This window comes from Echinops telfairi, unplaced genomic scaffold (genome assembly GCF_000313985.2).
Source record: "Echinops telfairi isolate 266 unplaced genomic scaffold, ASM31398v2 ScPeMD7_18;HRSCAF=68, whole genome shotgun sequence".
In the NCBI taxonomy this organism is placed as follows: Eukaryota; Metazoa; Chordata; class Mammalia; order Afrosoricida; family Tenrecidae; genus Echinops; species Echinops telfairi.
The window spans coordinates 29260567-29271027 of NW_022103915.1; the positions used below are offsets into that span (position 1 = coordinate 29260567).

The 10461-nt window shown below is 50.7% G+C and overlaps 1 protein-coding gene across 2 annotated transcripts in view; it reads right to left on the reverse strand.

Annotated features, from left to right (window-relative positions):
• GPATCH2L (G-patch domain containing 2 like) overlaps positions 1-10461 on the reverse strand; it is a 75799-nt gene that overhangs the window by 63719 nt on the left and 1619 nt on the right. For both annotated transcript variants that reach the window (XM_045287928.1, XM_045287927.1), the window contains exon 2: positions 8954-9622. In XM_045287928.1, coding sequence (XP_045143863.1) covers positions 8954-9612 — 659 coding nt within the window. In that variant the 5' untranslated portion in view covers positions 9613-9622. The remainder of the gene's footprint in view (positions 1-8953; positions 9623-10461) is intronic.

The window sequence follows — 10461 nt, forward strand, 5'->3', positions numbered from 1 at the left end:
AACTCACTCCAACTACAGCAGCTGCCCCCTCAGCCCAGACACAGGAGGCAAACCAGGGTCAGGATCTGTCTCTGGAGAGGTCTTTTTCCCTCTTAAATTTGTCCTCAGCCTTTTCAACTTGGGAATGCTTTCTCTCTTCGGTTACAGGTGTTTAATTCTTCTGTTCTGAACTTTGGTTTCCACCTCAGGAGCACTTTCTCACGTACTGACGGACGAGGCCTCTGCCCTCCGGCCCCCAGATCCACCATCCTCTCATTTCTCCCTCCTCCCTGCATTGGGGAAGGGCTCATCAACTCAATTTTCTGTGCAAAAATTTGTCCTTCGTTTTAATATTGCAATTACACTTTTAACTTCCCTACAAATCTTCCTCCTGGGTCGTTGTTTTCTTTTTCCCAAACAGCCATCTTCCTCTCCTTGCAATTCTGCTGTTTGTTTCAGAGATTAATCATCTTGTATCCAGAAGAGGATTTTCTAAAATGGTTTTCTCCAATTCATCTTTGCACTCGATCTTTGCAGGGGCAATCCTTTTCCTAGGTTTGTCCTCTGAACATTGAGTGACCTGCCCTTATGCTGCAGAACGTCTTCCCCAGTCTCCAGGAGAGAACTGGTTTACTCCAAACTAGAATGCACCACAAAGATCGTGTGTGTACCCATGGCCCCAGGCCGTTTGCCAGCCCCTTGGCTATGTGTGGGTAACCCCGTTCTAAGGTTTAGTTCTGGCCAGGAGTGTGCAGAGAGTCACCAGCCTGTGTCTAGTACAGGTTGGGGACTGGGTTTCCTGACTCGCTGTGTCATTCCAACCCACTCCAGGAGTCTGCAGCAGTGAACACCAGTGTGTAGACACTGGGATCTCCCGAAGGGACTACTGAGAGCACTTTTGCTTCTCCGCCCATGCCAGAAGTGCACCTACTCCTCGCCTGTCACCACCTTGTGAGCCAACACTTTGCATTTATGATACTGTAGTAAAAATCTACTATCTGATTGTGTTGGGTAGTAACAAGGCCAAGGTAGGGCAGCCACAACTGCACCTCGTCCCCTACCTTGAGGGTCTGGGGCAGGCTCCCAGAAGCTAAGCCATGCAGCTCTATGCCCTCTACTCCCTCCTGCTAATGGGGTCACCCATCAAGCTGCTGCATGCCCCCCACACACACCCATCATGGTTTCCGGGCAGATGCACAGGCACCACCCAAACCAAGAGGAACCTGTTTGGGGTTCGCAGCTCCTGTGAGGCCTGGGGCCCTGCAGCTCGAAACTTCCTGGGCGGTGAGGGGGAGGAAAGAAAGAGGCGTGGGAGAGGGTATTTGGAAGAAATGCCTGTCGGTTTAATGGCATCCTTTTGTGAGCCAAACTGGGCCACCTGGGTGGGACTGGGGGCAGTGCCCAGGCCCACAGAGCAGAGCAGGCCCCAGGATGGTGACCACAGAGCCCTGGGAGGAAACTCGAGAGCCAGCCCAGAGGAAAGGGCAGTGGGGAGGCCACGGGCCCTCCAGTCACACAGCCCTGCCTCATCCAGCTGCGTCTCCTCCGGGCCTCCTCTCCCCGAGGGGACCGCTGGACTGGCAGCCACAGTGAGGAGCACACCGGCCAATCTGAGCTGTCGCTGCGCCTGTGGTTGTCTTTCCTGAACCTACAAGCCGGACAAGTGGGTGGTCTGAAAACTACCAGAAATCCTCCATCTTTGCACAAAGTTGATTCCCAACGAAGAGCCTGGTCTTTGGAACCTCACCAAGTTGATGAGTGCACTGTGTTCTGGGAACCCAGCCTTCCCAGGACTCAACAGGTGTGAACGCCTCCTGCTTGTATAAGCACAAACCTACACAGAAAACCCTATGACCCCCATCCCGCCACCCGCAACCCCAGGCAGCGTACAGCCGTCCTGTCCACAGAAACGGAAAGGTGCACGGATTAGAAAACGAAGGCTCCAACTGCCCTGGTCCAAGCTTCAGCTGCCCAACGTTCTGACTGAAAGAGATTTCGTATTTCAGAGCCAAGGTCGGGCTTTAGGGAAGGGAGGAAGAGCCTTGCTATCCACCTGAGGCAGGCGAGGCACTGCTGCGGGACCCCGTTCCCATCCTCTGGTCCGGTCCATCAGGCTTGGAGTCAGCGGACAGCGCAGCGCAGATGATGAGGTGAGCTGCCATACTTCATGTTTCCACAAGTATGTTTCCAAGTGGATCAGCCTCGGTCGAGGCTGTTTGCAGATGCCATTTTAAATAAGATAGGTCAGTTAGGACAAAAGAGGGAGGGCAGAACCTCAGTGTTTGTTGCTAGAGACCTTAGCAGTCACTGAACACAGTGACCCTCTCGAGTTTACAGTAACCCAGTCAGTACACAGACACCACACTGTGCTTGAATACCTCCAGTGACCTGGAACCCACTACGTGGTACAACAATGTACTTCATCTTAAAAAGAGAGAGACCAAAACCATCCCACTGCCACCAAGTCGATCCAGACTGAATAATAGGGAGCTCTCACTTTCAGACTGTTGCTTTATGTATTGAGGCAACAATTCACTCTCTGTAATTTCTAGTGACTGTTCCTAGTTCCCTCCTCCGGAACCATACAGAATAATTCTAACACTTCTTTCCAGAGACTGACTCCTTCAACGGAGCAAATCAAACCCCAAACCAAACCCCAAACCAAACCCACTGCCTTCAAGCTGGTTCTGACTCACGGCAACCCCACGTGGCACTGAGCTCCCCGGGGTTTTCTTGGCTGTGTGTCGACGAAAGCAGACCACCAGACCTTTCTCACACAGTACTGCTGGGTGTGGTGACATGGTCGATGTTTTGGTTAGTGGTCGAGACACAGGGGGTCACACTGGGCTAATAACTGCAAGGTCAGCAATTACAAACGACCAACCCCTCCCCAGGAGAACGATGGGGCTTTCTACTCTCCTCAAGAGTCACTGTCTCGGAAACCCACAGGGGCAGTTCTACCCTGTCCTATAGGGTCACTATGAGTCAGCATCTACTCAATGGCAGTGAGTTTTGGGGGAAGGACAAACCATTTGCTTCACACAAGGACCTTTGCCAAGAGGCAGACCTTCAAATACAATCATTTAATATCCAAGATCCCCAAGGGATCTTCTTCACTTGGCTGCAAAGACAGAGGTGCAGGACCTACACCGAATCTCTCGGAGCCCGACGTACAGCTGCCCAGGGCTCCCAGGTGCAGCACTGCCATCTGCCACGGAGTCGGTGCCGACTCGTAGCGACCCTACAGGACAGGGCAGAACTGCCCCTGTGAATGGCCAAGCCTGTACCTCTTTACAGGAAGGACTACATACACTCTGGTGAGTAAGCTCCCGTTCAGCATGCCTGCTTACAGAACAGGATATCCTCAGCCCACAGCATGCATTCGTCTCCACAGCTCCAGTAACCCCTGATTAATGGCCTCCACTTGCAAAGGAGGCTACTTACCTTAACCATGAAATAATGAATGCTATTGATCCAACAAGCTACTGCTATAGAGAGTTATTGATCACCCAATCTTTGGTTAAAATGGTCCTCATTTAGCAACTTCACTGTCACAAACACCTGGAGCACACCACACTCATAATTAAAGAGTTTGAGGGGGTTCAAGTGAGAGGTGATAGACAGAGATCTCCACTCTCCCCGTTTATTCTTGCTTCTGAGCTATTGTTTGTGTCAGAAGGGATATTGATTTACTATAAAAATAAGAAAACAAGCGGCACCAAGGGGCCGTAGAAGGTCAGCTTGGGCTGGCAAAGGGAGGGGGGGCTCGGCACTCTATCTCTGTCACTTGCCTTCCACCGGAGAAGGGACTATTTTCTTTCCTGAGATCGGCTTCTAATACATCACATTACTGTGACTTCAGGCCATCCGCAGAGCAAGTCACTTGGCAAAGAAAAAGGTGCTCAACTTCCATCCTTGGGGACAAAGGAATGATGGTAGTGCAAACTCAGGCAGAAACCAGCTGCTGAACTCAGGGCTGCTGTGCATACAATCTGCATGGCAATCAGCAGAAAGCCATTTGACAAGTAAGGTGAAACAACAGTTTGCACGTTATACAGACTTAAAGCAACTGGCATCATCACCACTTGCAGTGCCACAAGACTCGAGGGTGTGGCTGATGCAGAACTGAACAACAGAAAGAAGGAAGGAAAAAAAGTATTGAAAAGCAAGGGTGTTACTATGAGGACTAAGGTGTACCCGACTCAGGCCATGGTATTTTTTTTCAATTGTCTCATATGCATGTGAGGGTTGGACACTGAATAAGGAGAAGTGAAGACGAATCGATGCATTTGCATTATGGTGCTGGCGAGAATACTGAAAAGTACCATGGACTGCCAAAAGAACCAACAAACCTGGCTCAGAGGAAGCACGCAAGAATGCTCCTTAGAGGCAAGAATGGCAAGACTTGTCTCACATACTTCGGACTTGTTAGCAGGGCAGGTTATCAGTCCCTGGAGGACGGCAGGCGTGGTAAAGAGGAAGGCTCCTCCAGGAGACTGCCCGATGCAGGGCTGCACCAACGGGCTCCGGCAAAGAACAGCTGCGAGGATGGCGCAGGACCAGACAAGATTTTGTTCTGCTGAGCAGAGGGTCCTTATGGCTCGGAACTGCCTGGATGGCGCCTAACAAGAAGCTTAAACTACCACCTGTTTAATGAACAAAAAGAATACAGTTAAGGAAACTAGAAATAAAGCTCCCTAGGACAAGTATTTCAACTGAAACACCTAATACACGCTTTTACATGCTAACAGATGCTTTGACCAGACCAAAATGGTCTATGTCATCTTAAAATAGTTTCCCAAACTGAAGCATATACTCTTGACTGTGGGGGAGGTCAGATGCTTACAGACATCCTCCCTGAAGACAGTCAGTCACCAGACCAAGGAGTGGGCCTGCTCCCTGCTGCTGGGGACAATGGGCTAAGGCTTGTGACCATTAGCTTGGTTCCTGTAGATGGAGTTTACACCCTACTGATAATGGTTCCTATGGAGACCCAGAGAACAGGTCAAAGTTAAGCTGCCATCCTAAATCTAGGATCCGCCCATCTTGTCCCATGTATACCCCCAACCCCTCCTCTTCCTATTGCTTGTATGTCCCTAGACCACCCCCTCTCACTGCTGTATAACCTATAGTGCAACCCCTTCCTGTGAGGTATGTCTTTACCTGTAATTAGTGGGCTTGCACGCCCCCAAAGGTATATAGGCCTGGGTTAGCAATAGAGAGCTGTCTCTTTCTCTCTCTCTCTCTCTCAATGATACCATGAAATGTGTCTGACTCCATTATTTTAATCTCTTATCTCTCATGCTCTCGATGACTTTAATATAATATTTATATATCTCAACCGTACAATTGTGCTTACTAAACCCATGATTAGTGGTGGGGGGCTGACCAACCCCCAACTCATACCGCACTTGACAACTCTTGCTATACTGATCAAAAAATGAGGTCCTACCAATGACACATCCAGGTCAATTCAAGAAAGAATGAAAAAAGAGGATTGTTTCTTTTAATGGAAAGAAGGGTTTTAAAAAAAAAAGGCTAGGGGTAAAAAGGTAGAACCTTTTTAACAGAAGGCACTTACCAACAGCCAATAATATCCAAATCAAAAACTATTATCTGCTTAACAAACTTTAATGCTTCCATTTAGAAGGAGCACTGACTAATAGATAACAGCTTGAAGATTAAAGGATTTTCTTGCTATCTTACTGCTGAGAAGTTGAATAGCATGCAGTCACAGAATAAGAATGACCCGTTTTTCCCCACAGGGTAGATTTTGCAGTGGGGGCGGGGGAATAAATTTGTAATTGTATCAACAAATGAATTTACACAAGTCCAGGGGAATGTGGAGCTCCTAAATATTAAAAGATTCTAAAGAAGAACGATCTCATTCTGCCAGTTATACTTCTCCACCCAGCATCTCTTCGTAGCCATAAGGCCGCTGGAATCCACGTGACCAAAAGAACACGGGTGCTGTGGCACAGGAGGGAGCCAGCCCAGGCTGTGGAGCTAGGTCTCCCCAACTGGGCAAGGGTCAGCATCTCACCTTCCACCTAGAATGCTGGCTGGTGTTTGGAGGCGTCCCTGGGCTGTTTACCTTGGAGTAGACAGTCTCTCTGACACACAACACTGACGCCACCGTTTTAACAAGAAATGGGACGAAACACCCACACAATCCCACCACCAATCACCCCTCTCAAGAGCAAGAAGATTGGTATTTCTGGATACATGTGTAGGGTGGGTGGGAAACCGACCCTGACAGCCTCGAGGGGAAGGGTCTGTGTGTTCTGAGGCTACGCAGAGAGGAACAGCCGCCAGGCCAGAGAACCTCGGGATGCAGAGAAAAGGCAGGTGCAGAGGGCATAAGCAGTGGAACCAGAACTCGGTGGGCCAGGCCAGCCTTGCCTCCCCTCCCCGGGTCTCCCAGCGCTCCACCTCGGACTGGGGGCAGCCCGGCCACTCCCCCCGTGCTCATTCTAGTGGGAACTACTTGAACTTTCCCTCTTTGACAGGGCCCAGCTTTCCCTGTCCTTAAAAATGAGGCCAACAAGCACTGGAATGGAGGCAAGGGGACAGCCTCATGAAAGGCCTACCTCTATTTCTGAAGCAGAGGCGTCCAAGGTTCAGGAAGCGAGAGAGAAGAGCCGGTGAAGAACCCTGCCTGCAGGCAGGGGCAGGCACAGAGCCCTCACCGCCTTTCCCAGGCTGCCGCCGCCTCCCGCCCAGTGCCCTGAGAGTTATGTCTCTGTTTTCCAGACAAACGTCAGCAGAACCGAAGTCCTCAGGGAGGTCATATGCTCTCAAGTTTGAAGGCGAAGGCAAGAGAGAAAAATGGTCTTGGAAGAGGCAGCGGTGGAGGGCAGCAAGGCACGGGGGCAAAGATGAGCTCTGGAAGCAGGTCTGAGTTCCTGCTTTGCCTCTGGGTGACCTTGGGCAACGTACATACACTCCCTCCGTGCCTCTTCCATGAAATGCCAGTGGTGATCCCGACCACACAGTGAAGTTGTGGGCACTTGTTCAATAGGTAGCGCAATGCCTATCATACCAGAAACAAAAATAAAACAAAGCCTGGCCATGGAGTCCATTCTGGCTCTTGGTGGCCAACAGAATCAACTGCCCCACAGGCTGTCGTAGGCAGATGTTCTGCACACCTCTCTCCCATAGAGGGACTGCCTTTATGGCTGGCGGCCAAGAGCTTTCCCTGCTGGGCTACCAGGGGCCCAGCCACACACACAGTGGTGGTTAACTAATACAGTTAGCTAGTCGTCTCCAACTTCCGCTGTACTCACGGAACGATCCGAGTGACAAGAAACTGCACCTACAGCCATCGGGTTGTCTGTTTGTGTTAGTTTACATCTTCCTGTCACGCAGTTGGGCCACTAACCTCAAGGTCAGCAATTTGTAAACCACCAGCTGCTCGGCTCCTGGGAGAAAGAGGCGGCTTTCCACTCCTCTAAAGGGGACCCTCTCTCGGAAACCCACTATCGGGTCACTATCAGTCAGAATACACTCAGCAACAGCGAGTTTTTGGTACTGTAATATCATGTACTACAGAGACTGCCACAGCATGTCATTCTCGAATGACACCCTTCTTGGATATTCACTCCATGCTCAATGGTATGAATTATAAAGATGCTGATAATAAAACACAATAGCAAAGAAATTTCATTTTTCTTTAAAGGTGTATTCCACTTATGTCAGAACTGACTTATCACTCAGAACAGAACTGGTTGTACCAGCCCAGGAAAACCTGCGAAAGCCAGAACCTGACCTTCACCTATCAGAGAAGGAAAACCCCAATCTTTCCACGAATAGAGAGCAAGCAGGAAGTGGGAAGACTGCACCCCATCAAAGGCTGAAAACTTGAAGACCTAGGAAAACAAAGCAGGCCCGAGGAACCCAGTTCTCACAGACAACAACGGTTCTCAAGCAGAGGAACATTCTGGTATCGGGGCTCATGCAAGTGAATGATTTAGGGGAGGAAACAGAGGGGGACAGTGTAAGCAGGGGCCCGCAAACTTTTTAACCAAAGGGCCAGTTCACTGTCCCTCAGCCCCGTTGGAAGACTGGACTATAGTTTAAAAAAAACTATGAAAAAATTCCTATGCACACTGCACATTATCTTATTTTGAATTAAAAAAAACAAACGGGGCAAAAACACCCGGCAGGCCGGATAAATGTCCTCGGCGGGCCGCATGTGGCCCGCGGGCCCGTAGTTTGAGGACCCCTGGTGTAGAGATACTAAATGTCCTGTGAGGGGGGTGGGTACTTCTCCACACAAAGAACGGTCCCATCCAAAACACCAAAAGCACTCGCACTGACAAGCATAGCATAGGTTAATATTAACAATAATCCAGAAGTATCAACTGAGAGTATCAGTGTTCCCAGGCCTGTGACTGGAGAGTTACCAAATCCTCCACTGACATTTTACACAGGCAACCAGTTAGAGTTGCTCAGGCTTGCGCCCACCCGGTACACACTAAAGGAACTGACTGTCAGCCACTGCACATCCTCAATACAGACAAATTTCAGGTAGCAGAGGACAGAACAATGCACAATAGTATCTAAAGAGCAGCCAGCCTACTCAGGGAAGTTTTCACAAACTCCATGTGCCTAGTCCCAGCACTGTCTCTCACATGCATACTTCCACCCCAGCCTCTGCCGGGACCCTGGTTCTACAGGACAAGCAGCTATGTGCAGACTGTGCGGCATGAAAAGAACGCCCAGTGGATTTTAAAAGCAAACACATTTTCAGATTATTCTACAAATAAATGTGTTCCTAGAGGCAGGTAGCCTTCTTGACTTGGGAAAGAAATTCAGAGATGGCACTTTTAAAATCTGGAGACAAAGGGGGGCTACAAAGGCAGTGTCCCAGCAGTGGGTGATCAGGAAAGGTGGGGCTTCAAGTCCGTGGGTTTTCCCTTCAGCTAAACCAAACTAACCAGGAAAATCCGAGCCTCGGTAAGGGGGGTCTCACCATTCTGACATGTTCTCATCAGAGCCCTGCTTCTGTTCGCCAGCTTCACACTCCATCCTTTCCTTCCTGCCCGCTTTGCCCAGGAAAGTCCTGTTCTCTGCTGAGTCGCACAGCCCGTGGCCGGAGGCGGCCCAGGGGCTGTTCTCCTTCCAGCGAGACAGACGCTGCTTCTTGGCGGACTTGAACCTGCAGCCCCGCTCATAGCTCCAATCTGACACCTTGAGCTTCTGCTGAAGGCTGGCCGCCACCTCCGAGGTCACCCGCTTCACTTTCCGCCGGCGCCTGAGCGGCCGGCAAGGTGCATTTTCCGTGAAGGAGTCAGATTCGTGCCAGGAATGCTGCTTGGTCTTGATGGTGTTGAGAGCTGGGTGCCATTTGGCTACCATGGTGTCATCAGAGTCACTGCAGTTGGTGGCGGGAGCCACCTCTCGGCCGTCCTTGGTGGCCTCATCCAGACTGGACTCCGAGGCCTCACTGTAGCAGCAGGTGTGCTCGGCCAGGTGAGTGAAGTCTGAACGGCGCTTCCGGCCCCTCCGTTTCCGAAGCTGCCGCCTCTGCTGCCGCGGGCTCAGCGCCATCTCCTCCCACAGCTCACCGAGCTTCTTCTGCTCGGAGGTCTGCTCCAAGGCTGAGGCCAAGTCGTGGACCAGCTCATCCATGAGGTCACAGCTGCCAAAACAGAAGGAGAGGCGCCTGAATAGAAGCTGACGGCTTAGGGCAATGGGATCCAGCAGTAGTCGCAGGGCTGTCACACCCACCCTGCCCACAGGAAAGCAAGTCCCCCCTCCAGACGGCCACACTGACATCCTGTTCCTCCCACCCGTGTACCCCTACACCACTGTACACAGGCCTCTGGCCCTTGTGAGAGGCCTGGAGTCACCATGCTCTGTCTGAACCACACTCACGGTGCTGACACTCACCAGGTGACAGCAGGAAGATTAGCAGACGAGAGCACAGAACTCAAGGGACAAGATCTTCCCCCTGTTCTCCAATTAAGCATGTGATAAAATTACAGGAGAATGAGATCCAAAATGATGGGAGGTGATCTAATCAGACAGGAGCCGAAAAACACGGGGTCTCGCCACAGTACTGAGAATGGACACAGGCCTGGCTGTTCTGTGGTCCGGTCACTGGGGAGAATGCCAATAGTAAGAGGACAACTGAAGGCCCACACTCTCCCGAGGTCTGCCTGCAGCCTCAGTGCCCCAGGCCTCGGTGGGACCCCAGGTTTGGATGCAGAATGGAGAAGAGCCAAATTGGCACCCATTCTGGTCCGGGCCGCCACCTGGTAACCAAGTCCATCTTACAGAGAGTGGTTTATATGCTTTTAAAAGAATTAATAAAAACTTTTAGGCTCTCCTCCTCATCTCTCCAAAACTAAACTCAGCCACCAGCCTAATTCACAGCTTTAGTGACACACAATCACACAAAGACAGGAAATTACTGAGGCCAGAAAATGGGGACTGGGTGGAGCCAGTGTTGGATTACTCAATAAGCAAGGTAAACTC